Consider the following 22,091-nt stretch of genomic DNA (forward strand, 5'->3'; position numbering starts at 1 on the left):
ATTAAGATTTAAATTTCTTTTTTTGACACGTGTTGCAGCCATCAAATTCAAAATAAATTTATTGAGAAGGCTAACCTGCAAAACTTATTTTTTTTTCTTAAAATGGTTTATTTTCTGGCATGGCCTAGCCAGTCTCCAGACCTAAACCCAATAGAGAATCTTTGGAGGGAGCTCAAACATCGTGTTTCTCAGCAACAGGCCAGAAACCTGACTGATCTAGAGAAGATCTGTGTGGAGGAGTGGGCCAAAATCCCTCCTGCAGTGTGTGCAAACCTGGTAAAAAACTACAGGAAACGTTTGACCTCTGTAATTGCAAACAAAAGGCTACTGTACCAAATATTAACATTGACTTTCTCAGGTGTTCAAATACTTATTTGCAGCTGTATCATACAAATAAATAGTTTAAAAATCATACATTGTGATTTCTGGATTTTTTTTTTTAGATTATGTCTCTCACAGTGGACATGCACCTACGATGACAATTTCAGACCCCTCCATGATTTCTAAGTGGGAGAACTTGCAAAATAGCAGGGTGTTCAAATACTTATTTTCCTCACTGTATTTAGTGATGACGAAGCAAAGTGTCAAACAATTTAATTCCATTCAATTAAATTCGTTTTTATTTGTAATGCACGTTTAACAATAAACATTGTCTCAAAGCAGCTTTACGCAGACAATGTGGTGATAAAGAATGAATAAGAGCAAACACATTATTAATAATTATGAAATATTAGTATGAAATGAGGTGCCATGTTTCTTTATCATTTGGGTCCCAATCGCAAATAAATAAACCACTTTAAAACAAAAAACTGTGCATTGAGGCAATTATTCAATCAGCCAATCAGGTGGCAGCTGGGAGAGCTTCCGGTGACATTCCCGTTGTATATCGGAACTGAGAAAAATCTGAGATCTCAGTAACCATGGCATGGTTGTCGATGCCAGATAAGATGGTTTGACCATTAAAAAACAATCTCCGGTGATTTTCTGATGTATGTTTAAACAGAATGGTGCAAAAAACAAAAGCCGATGATCAGAGAAATGATTTGTTATGAAGGAGGTCAGTGGAGAATGGAAGCTGAGTTGGGCTGTAAGGAAGGGCTTGAGGAAAATGGTGCAAAAAACAAAAAACATCCAGAAACCATGATAAACCTGTGGGTGGAAAGGTTTCGTTATGAATGGCCAGGCTGGTTTGCGCTGCCAGGAAAGACTTTAGGAAAATCTGACATAAGTAATCGTGGATGGTTGTGGGTTCCAGATAGGATGGTTTGAGCATCGCTTGTGAAAAAATCAAACAAAAAACATCTATTGAAATAGATTCTGTGGACAGAAATCTTTCGCTTTGAATGAGGAGAGAAGCTGCTTAGAGCTGACAGGAAGTGTGCAGCAACTTGATTCATTATTTGATTAATTAACTGCTCTTTCAAACTGTGTTGAGCAGAAAAACCGATCAGAAAACACATAAGATCAAACATTAAGGAGGAGGTTGAATACATGCTAAACCGAAATCTGACTCTACTATGGAAACAGTCAGTGGTGGGCTGTGCTTTACACACCTAGGTCTTCAGTGGTGTTCTACCTGAATCAATCCACCTCTTAATACCCTTATTATGACAGCTTTAGAAACCATCAGTATTATACAGAAACGATGTGCTGCATCACAGACAGGAATCTCTAGTAGAAAGATGCAGAAGCATTAATATAAACCACATCAAATACAGTGGAACCCGGTTATGTCGATGTCCTAGGGGGACGCCAAAAAGCATCGAGATAACCGATGATGGAGATAAACGAAAATTAAAATGGCGGCAGTATATTAACGTGCTTGAAATTTCTTTATGTACATGATGTGCGTTAATAAATGAGAATGTACATGCACGTGTTTTTGGAGGGTTTTTTACACAACAGCGTTGCCGCGATTTGTTTGATGAAGGCATGCTATAAAAATGTACATACATGTTTGTTAACTGTCAGGAATCCACCTGCCACGCCCCCTTCAGCCCCCTTCAGCGTGGCAGGTGCTTTCTCGGCCGCTTTCTCTGAAGCTCCCGGCTTCAATCGCGCACATCTGGTGCTCGTTTATCATCATCACCAGCTCCTATTTACACTTCCACACTCTCACCGTCCGTTATTGTAGGTATATGTTGGTTCACGGCGGTCGTTGTTATCGGTCATGTGTATCCCGGTACGTGTCTTCCCACCGGCACTCTCTCAACGGGTGGGCTTTTCTTTCCAAAGCGCATTGCGGATTCCCCCCCGATCCTGCCGATGTTCATTCTATGCTTTTGCTGCTCATCCCACGTTCTCCCGTGTGCTGTTCAGCGCCACGCTTCTACTTTCGCCTCCCGTTCATCGCATAACATTTAACAACAAAAGGCATATGTGCACTAACTAACAGCAGAGATTCACCAGTATACAATACAACACCTGTAGCATCTGGAAGGTTTGATCTTTCCGCCACTTTCACGAGTTCTTCTGCGGCTGCACAGTGCCGATCGAGATAACTGACGTTAAATGGTACATTTCCCCCCCTTGTGCTCGAGATATCAGGGTTCGTCGACATAACCGATAAAAAATGCTTAGACAAAGCGAGAATTCGGCGGTTCCACTTTAAAAACGTCGACTTAATAGGGTTGTCGAGTTAACCGAGGTCGAGATAAGTGGGTTCCACTGTAATTAGCATTTTTGTGCATTTCTTCTGTGCAGAAAAGAATAAAGGGTTCAAGAAAAAGCATAACAACCATTTTGAACAGATTGGCTACTCTTTCCTGGACATCTCTTTAAAAGTCCGTTTTGTAAATGTCCTTGTAAGTGTATCTATGTCCAAATCAGTTTATTGTCCTCTGTCTGACATTGTGGAATGAAAAATCTGATAATAAATACACACAAATATATTTAAGCTTGTGCAGTTTTTCTACAGTTGCGGGTTGCAAGCTCTGACTGATATACTCTCTAAACATCCGATCATTAGACGTGAAAAAGCAAACATGATTGTTTGCCGAATTGCAATCTGATTGGTTAAAGTAAGTTTCAAGCACCGTGGATTTGTAAGCTACGGAACGTCCTTACGGCAGATAGATACCTTTGACCCATGATGTGATGGTAAATTTACAGTCGAGTGGAACGCTATGAAATGAAGAGAACAGACTTTTAGGAATAATTGGATACATATTCAGGGACATAAATATATTCAATCATAAGTCAGCGATTGTGATTGGGACTTGCTGACCCTGATGGCTTTCCACTGGGAACAGCTTCACCCAAACAGGGAAGATGAATCCTGTCATGATGCTGTATTAAAGCGAGTAAATGAGTCTAAATGTGTGTATGTGTTTGATTGAATTTACACTGACATTCTCAGAGAATCATGGAAGCATGATTGGACGCTATCTGGTGATCATTTAGGGCAGTAATGTACACACTTGTAGGAGACGTGATTATGTATGGCCACAGCTGGAGTCCACCAGAAAGGCAAAGTCAAAGTAATCAGCAAGCGGTCTATTGGCAGCTCTGGCCACCAGCATGATCGCACACATAAATAACTGTCCACGCAGAGGACAGGCAAGGGCATCGAGGCAAAGGGCCAGACAATGAACGAGATGGCAATTTAGAGTTAAACGAATCCCATCCGCGACACAGATTTATTGGCAAGCGACAGGGGTTGTCTGGCAGCCCAGATTTCAGATAGGCCACTGTAACGTGGCAGTGGATAAAGTGAGAATGGAAAAGTAGCATAGCCGCAAGAACACAACCTTAACGGTCATGCTAAACTCTACAAAGGGTCTTCGGAACGCCAAAATGCCCACACATATAATCTAGTGTGTAGATGAAACCGGCGAAAAAAATGCGTTTCTATTAATTACGACTGCAATTACGATGGATTGAATCATAGCATGGATCAATGACTACAGGATTTATAGCTCACTCAGCCATTCAGGCTTTGACACTGAGGTATGTTTTCGAGCAGGGCAATGAGGAAAACAAAAGAAATCTGGCAGACAGGAAAAAATTTTATGGTTGGAAAGTCCCATCAAGTTTAATCACAAGCTAAGATCAGGCATAAATATTTTCCTATTACCCAAATCCAGTGTTGTAGGCTCTGATAGGAAAGTGGTAACTCACTGGATAATATGTTGGACATCTGATTGGAAGGTTGGAATGTCAAATCCCAGCACAGCCAAGCTGTCACTGCTGGGCCCTTGTGCAAGGCCCTCAACCCTCAACAGCTGTGTCATATAAAAGAGATCATTATTAGTTGCTCTGCAGAAGGGCCATAAATGTAAATCTATGTAAGAGACACTGTCATCACTATCATCACTATTTATGTTTATTTATATATATATATATCTCCGTTACCTTAAATAGTAATGTTGAATCCAAAATCACACTGTTTTAAGCAGGTTTTTAGAAATGACTGGTAATTGTGTATTATATGAAACATTCATAAATAATAATACATTCATAATAATAATTAAACTGCTGCTGCTGGTCTACTGGACTGTTTTATTTTGATAACCAAATATATAATAATTTATTTATTTTTTGTTCCTTCATTTTACTACTATTAACTAGTGACTACATGTCACTACTATTACCACTACTAATTGTATTAATAATAATAATAATAATAATAATAATAATAATAATAATAATAATAATAAAACATCATCATCATCATCATCATCATCATCAGTTTTAATAACAAATATTATTGTAAGTAAATAAACACAATTGCCTCAGTTTTATTGTACAAATATATATATATATATAATTATTATTATTATTAATCAAACACATGCTCCACATTTCATATTCCACCCACAAGGTTTTTGGTCACGTGACCGGATGAGGCGGTCCTTCCGTTCCAAGATGGCGGCGCGCAGCCTACCGTGAGGAGGACACCGGTGTAGCGGGTCTGAAGGCGAAGAACATGTTTAAGACGCCGTGTGGCCGTGCAGCAGGTCGGCGAGAGCATGTGAAACACGCGCCGGGAATAAATTTCGAGCTAGCATAAATTGCCCGTGTTCGCTTAGCCGATTAGCTTAGCCTCCTTGGTGCTGCGTGAGGATGAACTAGCGGTTAAGCTAACACGAGCCTGTGTCTATATTAGCAGGCTTGGGGCCGTATCTTAAATGCACTTCCTGGTAATGTTGTGCACTACATAGGGCGGTAGACGCCGTTTTTCAGCTCTCTATGTAGTGCTTTTGTGTAGTGAGCGAGAAGTGAATTGGAACTGAACCCGAGCTGACCTTCTAGGAGACCTCTGTCTGTGTTATTGTTCAGCATAAAGAAGCATAATGTCTTATTCATGTGTGTGTGTGAGAATGAACACTTTTAGATAAGCTCTAAATCAGAGATCTTTACTTTCATTAGCATTGTGTAAATTAAAAAAATGTTTTTAGTAAACACTAGGAACAGAAGCTTGACAGTGATCATATGGATCCTAAGCTCATGTTAGAACACATAGGGGTGTGTTTATTTATAGAAAGCTTCTCGGTTTCCTTTAAGTGTTGACATGATACCTTGGAATTTACTGAAAGTGCTATATCTTCGCTCATATATATATATATATATATATATATATATATATATATATATATATATATATATATATATATATGAGCGAGAGCATTTGAGGGTTGAGTTAGTACTGTGCAGTGGCATCCTTGGGATTTGAACTCCGACCAGAATTCAGAGTGTGTGTATGTAGATATCTATATTTCTGCTTGTCAGTAAGCTGGGGTCAAAGTGCATGGTCAGTCCTGATCTCAGCCCTTTGAGCAGATTGACAGTATCTGGATAAGTAACCCAGAACCTTATTGAGCAACCACTTCCCAGTCTTATTCCCAGATTTTTCACATGGTATCTGATATTTTGGGTCTTCAGCTTGACATGGGTTCCAGTAAGAAACGGCTTTTAAGTATCCGATGGATGTGATTCCCGATGTGATACGATACGATTCACGCATATATAACGATGCAGTGCGATCCGATTTTGCCATTCAATTATCGGAAAATGATGCTCTGCAAATGTCGAGTTCTCATTTATTTCTTCAGAAGACAGCAAATCATACATTTACTAAAGTGTAGGCCTGCTACTGTCGATTATTTTAGCAATCCGGTATTTAAACGATTTTTCAAATCGATTAATCGACTAATCGTATAAGAAGTACGTTTTCTTTCATTGTGCGTCAGTAATAACGATCCGTGGGGAAACACAGTGCTTCGTGGTTAGTTAAATGGACAAAAAAGCATCGAGGCAAATTTGCTTTGTTAATTTATTTTGCAGCAGCTAACCATCACGTCCTTATTCATTTTGTTGGTGTTTCGCAGGTCTGATTGGCGCCGGCGTGAACCCGACGCGTGTGATCAACAACCCCAGAACTCAGAGGAGCATCCGGACCTTAGTGCAGCTTTGCAGGAGCGACCCTGCGCAATGGATCACCTTCCAGCACCTGCGATTCCTCAAACGACAGGTACGATTTGTTTAAATGAGAGAAATGAAAGTCGCTCTGTTCTATGTATAGAATTGTTTATTTGTTCCTCAGTATGTGAAGGCGAGTGGGGTTCTGAGCCAGCAAACGCGGCCGAAGCAGGAGCCGGTGAGCTCTACACTGAAAGAAAGAGACGATCCGGTTCTCGGGCAGATTCAGGAGATCACACATGTTAAACCCGTACCCGCCGTAACAGCCACGAGGCCCGGCGCCGAGCCCGAGGCGGTCAGACAGGCTCGGATAGAGGCGCGACAGTGGAAGGAACTGAGCGTCAACTTCTCGGAGTTACCAGGGATCTACGCTCGGCTCTCTAAAATCAAACTCACTGGTATGTATGAGCGGTTCAGCGGAACATATTCCAGCGTCTGCAGATGGGGAGGTTAAAAAAGTAACGTTTTAAACAAATCTAAATGTTAGTCCTTTATTGATTTAAAGCATGTTCCGTTCACGTAACGCAACCCCTACTGCTTATTGAAATGACATTTTGATTCAGTAGTTACTGTGGTGTTCTTTCGTTAGTCCCAATGTAATCCGCAGTATTACGACTACAATTGAGACCAACAGCCAATCTGCTGCCTTTTTATTATTGCGAATCTCTCGCAGTGTACCAGGGTTGATTTCATTCTTAATGCTCTTAAAAAAGGTTTTTAAAAAGTCTTAAATTCTATTTGTTGAAACTTACAGAAACCCCTGTTTTCATTTCCAATCGGAGGCGGGGTTTCCGGAACATTGTCTCCGATTGAAATCACATGTCGGTATTTAATGCGGTCTTTTTGATAACGCCAGCTTTGTGCAGTCACAGGAGTTTGTGTACGTGTTGAACATTGATGTTCGGAGTCTCCCAGTGTCAGAGGTAAAAGCTTAGATTTTGCATTTTTGAAGAGGAAGAGGAATAAGGCACGTGGGTTTCTCAGGTGATTGTTGGAATATAACCAAAAAAGTGTGTAATCCTGGAAATATATTGTGCCTGGTCAAGTTGCACACGGAATAAAATCTACTGAAGACCAAAATGACAAAATATGAAGCGTTAAATTGGTCAGAAAATGAGCAGTAACTTAATAAATAGATAAAGTAACTCAAGTAAAGGAAGTCTGCCTGCCTGTCTGTTTGTCTGCCTGCCTGCCTGCCTGCCTGCCTGCCTGCCTGCCTGCCTCTGTCTGTCTGCCTGCATCTGTCTGTCTGTCTGTCTGTCTGCCTGCCTGCCTGCCTGCCTGTTTGTCTGCCTGCCTGCCTGCCTGTTTGTCTGCCTGCCTGCCTGCCTGCCTGCCTGCCTGTCTGCTTCTGTCTATATGTTTGTCTGTCTGTCTGCCTGCCTCTGCCTGTCTGCCTCTGCCTGTCTGCCTCTGCCTGTCTGCCTCTGCCTGTCTGCCTCTGCCTGTCTGTATGTCTGCCTGTCTGTATGTCTGCCTGTCTGTATGTCTGCCTGTCTGTATGTCTGCCTGTCTGTATGTCTGCCTGTCTGTATGTCTGCCTGTCCACCCATCCACCCACCCACCTACCTACCAGGCATAATATTATGACATCATAACATTACAACAGGTGAAGTAAAGAACACTGATGATCTCATCACGTCACCTGTCAGTGGGTGGGATTTATTAGGCAGCAGGTGAACATTTTGTCCACAAGGTTGATCTGTGAGAAGCAGGTAAAATCACTGCAGTGTCTTTCCGTCTCTAATTTTTAAACCTGACCCAGTCCAGTTTAGTAAATGTTGTCAGTGTTTGGCTTTTAGATCTTGACCTTCTGTAGTGTTTAAATCTGCCCCTGTCTTTGGTTGCGTTTGACACCAGTGTATTTGATCTGGTTCCCTTTCGAGCCAAGATCCTCTCCAGGTTTCTTCCTCATACCGTTTAATGGATTCCCACCATCACCTCTGGCTTGCTCATTAGGGATAATCGTACAGGGACAAATTGATGATACTAAAATCTGTGTTTAAAGCTGCTTTGGGACAATTTCTATTAATAAAACCGCGAATTGAATTGAATATTATTGATATTTTGGTCGTTTTTACTCGGGAATGTGAATAATGCAAATCTCCGATCGAAATTGTTCAGCTGTAAATAGCTAAAAGATATTTTAGTTGATAGTAACGCAGATTGTCCGCTGTTCATTTTGTCATGCTTCTGTTTCTTCATCATCCTCAGCGCTTGTGGTCACGACGGCGGCGGCGGGCTACGCCATGGCTCCTGTGCCCTTTGACCCAATCACCTTCACACTGGCCACAGTTGGAACAGGGCTCTCTTCATGCATGGCCAATTCTATTAACCAGGTCAGTCATTTATATATAACAATCTTCTAACCAGGTGCAATTGAAGCTGGATGGCAAGACATTGAGCCATTTACAGCATTCACAGTGACTTATCATATCATTTCTACAACTGAGCAGTTGAGGATTAAGGGCCTTGCTCAAGGGCCCAGCAGTGGCATCTTGGTGGTGCTGGGATTTGAACTTGTGACTTACTAATCAGAAGTCCAACGTCTTAACCACTGAGCTCCCACTTTCCCCAACTCGGATCGGTCCGTTTAGACTAAAGAGGTGCTGCTGTGTTTTCTGTTGATGATCGGAGCTCGGAATTCTTGTTGAGAAAACAGACCCAAGATCCAGAGCAGAATTTGGGAGGTCACATATGCGGACTTCTTGTCATTTTTATATATATATATATATATATATATATATATATATATATATATATAGATAGCCTTTCCTCTGAACCATAGACCACAGGAAACTTCTGGAGAATATTGTTTGCATGTCAAACTATAGATAAAGGTTCCTCGGAAACGCACAACATTGCCAATTTTAGCTTCAAAGTGCCGTGTCATCCTTCATATCAGTTCCCCTCGGACACAAACGCTGCGGAATAATTTCCTGATTGTGGCTTTGCTTCTGATAAGCATTAATGATGGTTTGTTAGTGCAAAAATTTGTATTCTCGACTCGATTGGTTAGAGTCCAGTTGAAAATGTTTACAAAAATATTTGTTTTTCCTGGAACTTATGAGCATCTGGAAGGACGTTCCACGAACCGGCTGATCTTCTCCTTACCTCGGCTCAGTCCTTTGTAACTTCAATTCTCAATTTAGTTCACTTGTATTTGGATAAAGTTTTTTAACAATGGACATCGTCCCCGAGCAGCTTTACAGAGATCCCTAATGGTTATCAACTGTTCACTGATGGACACTTGAGTGCAATACAGGCAGTTCCTGAGTCACGATGGAGATGCGTTCTGATGACCCCGTCGTGTTGAAAGCTGAGACATGGTCCAGCCTACTCAGGGTGATCAGTATGGAGTAGTATATTGTTATTTTGTAATATAATAACTGTACAAATACTGTTCATAGTTTATCAATAAAAGAAAAAAAGGGCCCCCGTCGCGCAAAACGTATATATTTGGGCACGTTTACATTCATTATAGACAAAGAAAAAAAAAGAAAAAGAAAAACGTGAGCCGAGGAGGGTTGGGGGTGCAGTCTGTCCATCCCCAAGGTGTTCAATAGGGTTGGCGCTCTATAGCAGGAGATCTTGCACTCCAAACCATGTATATCTCGTGCACAGGGGCCGTGTCAAGCTGGAGCACGTTTGAATCTATTAGTTCTATTCGTGAAGGAAGAATTTGGTGCTTCCTTATATACAGTTGTGGTGACGGTTTGGGGGAAGACCCACATATGGCTGTCAGGTGTCCCAATACTTTTGATCATATATTTCTTCCCTATTAATAACGCTGTCCGTGTTAATGAGGAGTGTGTGTTTGTCAGGGCACCGTTGTGCGTGTATTGTAGCTAATAACACGCCAAACCCGTGTTCACAAAGGCGCCTCTGGCAGCGCCGTGTTCTCCGTACCGCTCAGTTCGCTCGCTCGCTCGCAGGGAGACGCTGGCAAGACTTCGCCGAACGCCCAATAGAGTTTCATTGCGCATTACGCAAACACTCGGCTGGAGATGGAGCGGGAAGGAGCTTATTCTCTACTCTTCTTGACTCGCCTGCATTCTTCTCCCGCTGTGGAGCTTACGCCTCGCCTTTTGATGCTGTGCTTCTTTTTTATATATATATATATATATATATATATATATATATATATATATATATATATATATATATATACACACACACACACACACACATTATGCCATTCGCTGAAGCCATCTGCACTTTTGGAATATCGGAGCACTCAGCCTGAACTCCATTAAAGCATGGACGTGCTCTTTAATTTAGAGAAAGTCCCGATTGGAACGTCACGTTGGTTCCCCCATGGCGGCGCTCGAAGTGCCCATTCTACCGCTGCTGTCCCGTTTACTCGTCCTCAATCCGATCAGCATCTCAACAACACAACTTATTACAGCACCCGAGCAGCCGCATGTAATTTACACCAGAAATCCACCAGCCAGTGGGTCACGAGTCATGGCCGAGTTGTGAAAGGGTTTCTACCGGCTGCAAGAACATTCTGAGGAATAAGCCTATAGGATACCGTACTATCATTTTTTTTTGTGTATGTGTTTTCTCCTGTTTAGAGACAATTCGGTTGGTTTCTAATTTGTATAGCGTGTTTAACAATGGACATCGTTTCAAAGCAGCTTCACAGCGGTTATATGGAAGCATACGCATGGATCAGACATAACGTTATGACTTTTAACACACCAACTTTGAGGATAAAATGTTAACTCGCTGCATAAAACATCCTACACACTGACAGGTGCCATGATAGAGATAATCAGTGATCACTTCACCCGTCAGTGGTCATAATGTTATGTCTGATCGGTGCATGTATATATGTATATACTGTAAATGTGCTATTATGTACATTATTACATAAATGTTGACTTATTTTCTCATAAACATACTTTAAAATAAAACGGCATTCGTGGTTATGCAGGGACTCGAAAAATGACCTTTACGGCATAAAGGTTGCCAGACACGTCAAATATCAACAAATATTGTTGTGTTTCTGGATTCTTTTATCTCGAATCCATGGAGATCTCGGTGTGGATTGTACATGTCAGATATAACTGTGACCAACGACGTCTTCAGCGGACCCCATTTTAGGTATTTGGAGAAACCAGGATGTAGATTCCCAATGCAAGTAAGTACTAAGTATGTCGATTGTCTATATGAACCCTGGGATGAGCACAGGCGAGTCCTAGATTACAGCAGCAGATTTCAACAGCGAATCGTTTGTTGAATCTGTGTCTTTTGGGTGTTTTTGTGGGACCATGCACTCCAGCTGAAGACCGTGCAGTCCAAACCCCAAGCCAATCAAGAACATCTGGATGAACCAGACAGGTCCTGTTCCTTGAAATAAACAAAATTTGCGCTTTTGGAGCCGTGTCTCCGTCCCTGGCGATCTATCGGAAAGCATCTCAGCAATGCAACCTGGACTTTTGTTCATGCTCAGCCATATCCTGGATATTGAACGCGACTGCGAGCTCAAATCCGATTCCCAAGTACGAAAAACATTTAAATAGCGCTTTGGCGGCCGCCTGTATTCGAATCACCTTGCGTGCTCGGAAAACACATCTGTCTAGTTTATCCGAGCCAGAGTTTAACAGACGAGCTACAGCACTGCCAAGAACAAGTCATTATGGATTTTATGATCCATCGGAATCGATATTGATCCATGGGAATATTCATAATAAAGCCAGATTTTATTTTTTGTTTAGATTTTATTTTTTTTTAGATAAAGATTGAGATCGGCATTTAAAGTGAAAGTTTAATTTCACCCAGACACCTGTATGTGACATAAAGCATTCGTTTTGGACCTCATTTAAGAATCTATCAGCAAAAACAAGTTGATAGAACACACAAATGCATTACGGAGTCCATTGTGGAGAAACCGCATGACCTCCGATTCCTGAAATCAAACCAGTATCATTCATGACCTATTTTACTTTCAGTTCATCAGTAATTGATTTATCTTAGTGAAATGATTGTTACTATGGGATCATTTTACATTTATTGCATTTGACAGATGCCCTTATCCAGAGCCACTGAGTTCTTAGATCTGTTATACAGCGGCACAGTCGGGATTCAGCGGTGGCAACTTGGTGATGCTGGGATTTGATCCCACGACCTTTCGATCAGAAGCCCGACATCTTCCAGCTCACCAGCACGTCCCCGATGACGTCCTCGAAACAGTCAGAAGATTCCGCTGGAAAAAATGTCAACCAGATATTTTTATTTTTTTACCCTTAAAATTTCCAGCACTCGTTTGAAATCCCCAATAACCGTAAAAGGAAAAATCCTATATATATATATACACACACACACACACACACACACACACACGATCGTTTCCACGTAAAGTCGCTTTCAAGCCTTGCTGTCAGCGTCTAGCAAACAACTGGACTTGGTCTTGGTTTACAAGGCTTTTAATTAACTTAGCTCTATTCTGTGGCCTTCTCCAGACTGGAGGAGCTCCAGACTAATAGGCAGTACACGATGTTTGAGGGTCATTCAATCTAGACGTATAGGTTTTTGAAGATTGTGGTTAGGAAGTAGCATGTGCACCAAAGCTTCACTCCACACATGAAGGGGGGATTAGACGGAGACCTTGGCTGCTCTTTTATCTCGCGCTTTTGGTTACTGCTTCGTGCTTTAGATCTTACGTGGACCATCGAAGCCTGATGCAATTCTCCGGGGAGAAGTTAGAGTTGTGTGTTGAAACGAGATCTTTGATGGTGTTCGGCGACTTTTAAAATGTGTAGTGGTTAACGCGGGCGTTGAAACGAGTCGCTTCCGCAAAGCAGCGCGATGTGGACGATTCTGCATTGATGCAGTAAAGCAACATAATCGTTTATAGCCTACAGAGTACGCGCTTGTGCCGCTAGCTTTAAATGGCGGACAGCGAAGCGAGTGATAAATGTACCCAGGATTTTGAAATCTGAGATCTGGGCTTTTTTTGTTTTTTTATGAACACGCCGGTAAACACGAACCGAACAAGACACCCAGTGTGTGTAAAGAGACATGTAGGTGATACCTCTAACTTAAGAAACCATGGTAACCATTTTCACCCCAAGATGCTGACGTGTGCCAGTGCCAATAAATATTAGAGCACTGCAGACGGTTTTGTTTTTAAAGATTTGCCCATATTTCCACAGTAAATCAGCGCAGCCTCCACCATTTATTCTGGGATATGATCGAATGTCTGTTACGGTTGTGTAACGGTACATGTATTTGTACCGGACATTTTTCCTTTAACACGCGGGTACAATACGAGTTTCCTCACGAACGTTCTAAGTGCCAAGATTGCAAGATTGTTGAGCCTCCGTCTCACACTTTAAGCACATCATTATTATTATTAATATTGGAGAATAAAAACACAACAGTTCCATGGGTGTTAAAAAGAAGAAACTGTAGTTAGCGCAGTGTCATTGTTGGCTAATCGCTCAGTCGTTCCGCACGCCACTTCCCGCCATCGCTAGCGATATGGATTTATTAGCAATTTTTGTTCTTAAAATATCTTCAGAAAATTAAATCTTAAATATCAAACACGCACTTCCATACAAATCTGTATATACAAAATTCTATTGCGTTCATTTTATTTATTATATCATTTTTATTTTATATATATAAATTGTTTTATAAAACATTACAAAATAAAAGTTGTATATGTAATTTACCTGTTAGACAAAAATGTTAATCGTCATAAACTGCTATAATAAAAACAACGGCAAGCAATTTGATTTGGTGCCGTGAATCTCGTGTGACGCTACACCCCTAACGTGAAAAAGTACAATACACACATACTGGGGAGTGGTAGCTCAGTGGTTAAGGTTGGGCGGGGAGTCAATCCCCGGTATCGCCAAGCTGCCACTCTTGGGCCCTTGAGCAAGGCCCTTAACCCTCTGTGCAGTCTATCATGGCTGACCCTGCACTCTGACCCCAGCTTTCAAACAAAAGAAAAAAAGACTGTGCTGTAATGTATATGTGACAAATAAATGCTATTCTATTCTATTTAAATGCAGTACTCAACAGTTTCATGTGCTTTTAGTATTTCTAGTGTTTAGTCTGAAATTCGCTACGTTCTGGACGTGTAATTTCTTGAAGCAGATAAAATAAACGTATCTGAAAATTCACGTATCTGATCGTTTGATGAAAATGTACCCATGTGCATTGGGAAAAAGAAATGGAGGAGGTGATTCATTGTGATATCGAATCGAATCGTGGACACCATCATTGCTATTGGTATGAAACCATTGAAGATTTGCCCCCTAGTGGTTAGTAGCATGGAAACCATTGTTAACAGTTTTTAAAAGGGTCCTGGATGGAAAAAATGATATTTAGTTCTTGCCTCGAGGCTTGTCTGCTTTAAGAGTTTTTCCTCCTTTGTTTTCGGGCCGAGAGTGCAATTTTCTTTCGGCGTAATTACATACACAGACTCGGCACTCGTCGAGCGACACCCCATCACCCGCTGCAGAAGTGACACAGGCCCTCTTTGAAGTGCGCCACACTCCCGACACATCCTGCAAGCAAACCCAGACAGATCTTTACCTGGGCGCAGGCTGAATGACCACACCTTACTCACGCCATGTTTTGTTTCCACATGTCCAAAGATGGAAATAAAAGACAAGGTGGAAGGAGACACCCTTTGATGTGATGCCAGTGTTTTTTTTTTTTTTTTAAACCCACCCATCTCCTTGGCTTTAGTGCCGTTCGGGCGATCAAAGCCGACACGCCTTAGTCGAGGAACTCTGCGAAACCTTGGAGCAGACAGAGCAAAGCAACGGTGGCTCATGCTAAATGCTACTTTGTCAAGTTCAATTCAGGAAGATGAGCAGTCGCGCGGCTTGTTAAAGCGCCCGACAGTGATGCACTGGAAATCCCGGGATTGAAAATCTTATCGACGCTACTGCAGCACAACATATTTGAGCAGCATGTGCATAGGAGCACAACAGCAATCTTATCTATTACCTGCTAATCCTGAACCAGCTCGACTCCACCGTAGTGAAGGGCAATAAAACTTGGGCTATAAATTTAGTGACAGCCCTTTGACTTTTTGTCAGAGGTGATGAAATCCGTTTTCCCTGCGATTTCTCTGCCCACTTTAGAGAGGAAGTTGCAAAACGAACGTGTCTGCCGATCATACCTCAGCCATGGAAACTCTAGAATCCAAGAAATTTCGAAATGTCTCTCGGCACTCTTTGATAAACCTGTTCACTGCCACAGAAAGATGGTCCTCAGAGTCTCTCTCTCTCTCTCTCTCTCTCTCTCTCTCTCTCTCTCTCTCTCTCTCTCTCTCTCTCTCTCTCCCTCTCTTTCTCTCTCAGCAGTGGCGGCATCGGACAGCGATGAAGACTGTCGCTTTTATAAAAAGTTGCTAGTTTTAGTTTCGACATTTGTTATTTAACTTTCTTTCGGCTTCTTCCATTAGGGGTCCTCCGCATGTTTGATTTGGCACATGTTTTTACGCTGGATGCCCTTCCTAACGCAACCCTCCCCATTTATCTGGGCTGGGGGTTGGTTCCTTGACCGGGGATCGAACCCAGGCCGCAGCGGTGGGAGTGCCGCATCCTAACCACTAGCCCCCCAGGGGACCTTCGATGTTTTTTATTTATTTATTTTAAATGGGGATTTATTTTTTGCTTTAATCGTCCGCGTATTTCCGCGCTTAAACTCAAGCGTAGGCGGCCCGTGCGTCTCAGTTCATCGTGTCAAAGAAAGAAGTGGCGATTCCTCACAGAACAGAAACAATGGCAGATTTGTCGCTCATATCGTGTCTTTTCTGGTTGCAGGTGACAATCTTGGGCAAATTCTTACTCGTGACGTACCGTTTTTACTCTCAAATGTGACCATTGTAGTCGCCGTCTGGTGCCCTGGCAAATACGCACCGCTCGTGGATATCACACGTACGAAGAACAAATGCCGCCCACCGTTCAGCTTTGAAGTCACCATTAACACCGAAGAATAAGGGATAATGGTATCATTTGTCCCGAAGCTTGTCGATAGTCCGGTATTGACTACATACCGCATCGCTGTGCCCATCCCTGGTCAAGGGGTTCAAAAAGCTAGAAATTGCCCCATGGCTGAACAAGGCCTAACGTGCCAGACTATCAGACCATTAACTACAACTAAATTAACCGTACAACTAAAACATCCTCTCAGCTGCTGCTAAAGGCACCGCTGACCCTCGTCTCCTGCATTACATGAAGAAATTGCAGTCAGGTGTTGTGCTTGAGTCACTGCTGTGACGACTGGCTAATTAATAGCCGCTTCCCTTGGCGTGCGTCTCGACCGTTAGCGGTGCTGAAATACTAACTGCTCTTCAGTCACGGTATCCCATGAGTCATGCCGGCCTGCCTGCGTTTACTGTCAAGAACTCATACCTTCATGCCTGCGAAGCTGCTCGAACGCCTTTAGGGAACACGCTGGAGCCGCACAGCAGAACCCTGTTTGGAAACAGCCGCTGATGGTGTAAGCCACCGAGTGACTGCGCGTCTGCGACACTGACGTTTCCCCATGCTTGTGAATGTAGGGAAGAAGTAGCGGCTGTCAATGAAGAACTGTTTCTGCCCCCCCCCCCCACCCCCTTTTTTTTTCGGTGGTTTCTATATGCACATAACCTTCATCTAACTGCAGCTAGTGCTGTAAACCTTTTTTTTTTTTTTTTTTATTTAATTTTTTATTTATCTCACGGTTGGGTTCAGGTTTTAGCAAAAGTTACCATTTGTCAAGATGGGTGGCAATGAAATATTCTCAGGAGGCATCTTTCCATCCAAATTTCCAAAGAAGTTGGCAAAGGATAATGATCTGGCCCAGAATGTTCCCTGTAGCACTGTGAAGGAGTCATGTGCATCAAAACAGACCACGATGGTTACTCTCGGTGAATTCCGACAAAAGCCAGACCCTTTAAAATGCCCTGTATGTAATAGCAGTGTAACATACCAGTGGTGAACAGTAACAAAGAAAATTAATTCGTTACTGTACTTCATACAGTACTTAATATTTTTCACGTATCTGTACTTTTCTGAAGTATTTCCATACGGGGAGACTTTAACTTCACTACATTGCGAAGTAAAATATTAAACTTTTTTTTTTTTTTTTACTCAACTCCATTTTTGCGAAATCGGTTGTTTTTATTTTTATTTTTTATGAGACGATAAAAACTGCAACGGGTCAAACTTGTTTTGGTCGCCGCTTGGTGTATCTACTTCTCACCAACATACAGTTCAGCACCAGTTCAACAGAAAGCAGAACATTTTGAAAGTAATAAATAATGGAAGAATCTCCTGACTCGAACTCGCCACAGCACCCCCGTGGCCTCGTTTGTGGGATTATTTATTTTTCAATGAGGTGTCTTTTCGGGTGTGTTGGACAACCTGACAGGTTGTCGTTCCCGCAAGACCGTTTTTTGAATGGCAAACCTGAGTTCCGAGGTGCAACCTGAGCCAAAGGAATTCATTTTCACACCCTTCAGGAAAAAGCTGCTTTGCATTTGCTTCCTTTAGCGAACCCCAAAAGTATCGTTTATAATTAGACTTCGAACTCCGCAATTGTTTTGCGATATAGTCTGGAATTTTGAATCCGACGGATGCCGTAGCCATTCTTGGCTGCGGGATTAGAAGCACATAATAAACTCTGCTGTCTGGATAGCCGACGTTTACCCTTAGCTGCGTCTGCAGAACACAGCAGTTGCCGACTCCTGCCGAGCACGTTCAGCTGATATTGAGATTTCAGCAAGGCTTCTCATGTCTCCAAGGAAGCATCACCCTCTCCGTTAGGTAGCTGGCATACGATGGGGCAGGCTGGAATTTGTTCCCAAAAAGTCTTGAATGTCAAACCTGAAAAGTCTTCACGAGTTGTTTTTCTGCTCAGAAAGCATCAGATTTTCCATCTCTAATTTCTTCCCTGAATTCTTTTGCATAAATTATTAACCTCTATTATTTCTTGCTCCTGCATATTAAGACTACCATGCACAACCCAGGCACAGTGCTAGATCAGGGGTTTTCAAAGTTTTTCAGGACCCCTTAGGCGATAGAGACATGGGGCAGGGACCCCCTGATACAGAATGTGTCTAAGCAATGATATTAATAGAAAGCAATCATATTACACTAGTTATATTATGTGAAGACAATTAGAACTGGTGCTTTTGTACACGCATCATTGTCTGTATATCACAAACATATTTTGCAGATAAATATTTAAATTATACATGTACAGTATGTGAACATCAGTTTTAAATATTTTATCTTTGATGTTTTTACCCATTTATTTTTTTTTAAATATAAAATAATAATAAAACAGCCCCCCGGTTGAAGTATCATGGTTTAATCGAAGCAGACCGTCTGGCATGTCTGTAGACTCGTCTGGGCCTTGTTCAACCATCCGGCAATTCTTTTGTTTTTCTAACCCCTTGATTTGGGATGGGCCCCAAGATCCGGTATGCGATTGGGTCAAGACGGGACTGCCGATAAGCTTCAGGAGAAACGATGCAGTTAATCGATGCTTACGTTATTTTCTTTCCGTATACGTCGGTGTTGATGGCGAATTCGAAGCTGAATGCCATCACATCACATACAGAGTACGACACTTGTTACGACTGTCCAACATGTTAACATGTGAATAGAAATGGAATATTAAAAATAAAATTAATACTAAATATAAAAGTATAATAAAAGCATAAATTACAACTCTAAAAATAATTTGCCCCTTCACCACCTGAGGCACTACAATCCTTCATGCTTTGTTTTTGCCCCGACGCTGGTATTTTTTCGATCCGTGTGTCCACACAGCTGTAAGACTGAGCAAGTGTTGACTGAACTTGTCAACACGGGTTAGGATGTGTTCTACACTAGAATGCAACAAAACCGCAGGTCCTCCTAAGTTTGCTAGTCGCCAGGGTTACATGGAGACGTGATGTCAGTGACCGCCCGTCTTCTCTTGCAGGTGTTGCAAAGCCGGAAGTCTTTGAGGCGTTTTTCCTCATGTGCAAATATTGATGAAGGATCCAGTATATGCATAGTGCATGTGCTGAAATATCTCGGTTTCCTGCGTCGCTTCAGGTGCTCTAGAACAAAATCCTAAAATACGCGATAAAGGGGCGATTCCTGCCGAGTCGTTATTGCAACCAGCTGTTTTACTAGTTTGTTTTAATAGTTTGTTTATTTTGTTTAATTGTATAATTTAACGAATTGCTGTACATCATTTAGAGCAGTTAACACTACCGTTCAGTATACAGCACATACTAGGTGGTATCAAAAAGTTTCGATTTTAGCTCTGTTTACAAGAAAGTACATTATTTATCTACACACTATCACCTTTAAAACAGTCCCCCTACACAGCAATACGTCACCCCCAGCTTTCCTGCCAACTTTTCCTGGAAGTCTTGCTTTGGAAGTAAGTCAAGCACCTTCTGCGTTTCGCGCTGGATCTCTGCAACGTCGTCAAAACTGTGACCATCTTTGGGAAGAGGGTGAAGTCCGCAGGAGCCGAATCTGGTGAGCAGGGTGGGTGCAAAAGTGAGGACATGCGGATTGTTCCCCGACGATCATCACGCGCAAGTAGCCGAATGGTTTTGACATTCTCGGGGGTTGAGCTCGTCGAAGGTCTTCCTGATCTCTCGTCGTCTTCCAGTGATGTCCTTCCACTCTTGAAGTTTCCACTCGAAACACCTCGAACGATCCGTTGCAGCGTAGCCGTATGATAATCGTTTGCTCTTTGTTCCAACTTGCTGTCCATGATGAAATCGCAGACGTGGTAACACACGCGGTCAGAACAGCACCAGTTGGCAAAATTAGCATGTATGTTGAAACAAAATGAAATTTGTCAAATTTTGCCATATCGCTATAGTCAATGTGAGATTAAAAAATTCAAAAAGTTGAATATGCAAATATGAATCCGCAACTTGCTGTTAGTTAGGTTCCAAATGAGAACCCACGAATTTTCAGGCTGCGAATTGGTTCATCACAACTTGGGGACCATCTGTATACAGTCAACCCCTGATAATTCCGAGGTTCGGAACTTGCAGCTCGTAAAATTAGCGGGTTCTCATTTAGAACCTAACTAACAGCACGTTTTGGATTATCTTAAAATCTGCAGGAATCCGCAGCGGGACCGAATGCTCAGGAACGTTAGGAATAACATTTTAAACTATGTATTCTGTAAAAAAATTCGTAAAATCTTTTAAAACACATTATTGAATTAAAGTGAGAATGTCTAGATGAATTCGCTAGGGGCTGCGGGGGTGCGCCCCAAATTTGCGGAACTCCGGGGGACCACTGTAAAGACTACGTCCAGCTCGACAGTGTTAATTAGCGATGCTTGACTAGAAGACAAAGATGCTCTAAATACTCTCTCTTTCTAAATCAATCATTTCATTACTCTTCTGTATGCCCACATCCATGGTTTCAATTGGCACATTTCCAGCTGAAAAATGGAACGTGTCTGGAAATTCCCTAGTGAGATAAAACGTCTTATTCCCCCCCCACAATGCTTCAAGAAGCGCTCGGGGCCGTTATAATGCAAATATGAAAACCTGCCACGGAGAAGCAGCGCATCAAATGCCGCTTTGAATTGATTTACGGCGCAGCGGAATTCCTGTTTTGTTCAATGATTAGTAGGTACTTCATGCCTTGGTGCTTAGCCGCTTTGCTATTAATTCAATCCTGAAGTGTGATTGGCATTTTCGGGAAGTTACCCGCTTTAGGTTGATGCAGCGTTCGCTTGTCGTTCTGGCACGCGTTTGATTACGCGCAGTCCCTGTAATGCCGCCTTATGAATTTTTAACCGTAGCAGGCTGCCGAGCGCCGACTTGATGAGAACACAGCCTTTGCCATTCGTCTTTTTTCCTGTTCCCCCCCCCCCCCCCCCATTAATTGACAACTGGAGAGTTTTATTCTTCTGGGTTTCTTCCTATGGGAATTGTTTATTTGTTTATCTGTTGAGAATGTAGATGTTTTTGGACAAGAATTGCGCTCCAGCACCGACCCACTTTCATGACCGACATTAAGACTAGGAATACGCTCTCAGCATCTCGCGTTGCCGTTTGCATTCGCCATTTTCCAGGCTTTCCTCGGGTCTTCAAAAGTCTAAAATGTAAAAATCTTAAATAACAGGTCTTAATTTAATTGCCATATTACATTGAAATGCAAATATAAAGCTATAAATAAAAATAAGTAAAAATCGATTTGGTTACTTTCAAAAAAAAAAAGTCATCTGTTCCCTTCATGTTTTAGTTCGAAATGATCCCAAACTTTGGAACCCTTCTGGTGTTTTTTTGGCCTGAATCTTCTCCTTGCCCCCCGCTGTTTTCTTCCCGTCCCTCCATTTTTCATTCTGCAGCGTCAGTAATAAAGGTCCGTGGGGAAACACAGTGCTCTGTGTGTAGTTAAACTGGCTAAAAGCTAAACGAAGCATTGAGTTCAATCATTTTCCATACTATTGCAGTATTTGGAATTTGTTAAAAAAAAAATTTATAAAACAAAAGCTTCCTCTTCAGTGATCTGGATACATTTTAAAACTGTGTTTTTTGTTTAAAAAAGTTTTGCTTCCACACTTTCGTTTTCAATTGTTTCACAAAAGTTGCTCATCCATCAAAAGAAAAGGGTCTGAAAACGCTGACGTTCCTGTACCACGCACTCTTCGACCAGTGGTTTCCGCCTGGCTTTTATTTC

At 42.0% G+C, this 22,091-nt stretch overlaps 1 protein-coding gene across 1 annotated transcript in view; it reads left to right on the forward strand.

The window, feature by feature from the left end:
* The first annotated feature begins 4,802 nt into the window (after positions 1–4,802).
* The window catches only part of cox10 (cytochrome c oxidase assembly factor heme A:farnesyltransferase COX10), a 52,459-nt gene continuing 35,170 nt past the window's right edge, over positions 4,803–22,091 (forward strand). Inside the window, exons 1-4 of the mRNA XM_083556606.1 lie at positions 4,803–4,958; positions 6,330–6,472; positions 6,545–6,818; positions 8,635–8,759. Of these exons, the coding sequence (XP_083412732.1) occupies positions 4,928–4,958; positions 6,330–6,472; positions 6,545–6,818; positions 8,635–8,759 (573 nt within the window). The 5' untranslated portion in view covers positions 4,803–4,927. The remainder of the gene's footprint in view (positions 4,959–6,329; positions 6,473–6,544; positions 6,819–8,634; positions 8,760–22,091) is intronic.

Source organism: Silurus aristotelis (genome assembly GCF_946808225.1).
Source record: "Silurus aristotelis genome assembly, chromosome: 12".
NCBI lineage: Eukaryota > Metazoa > Chordata > Actinopteri > Siluriformes > Siluridae > Silurus > Silurus aristotelis.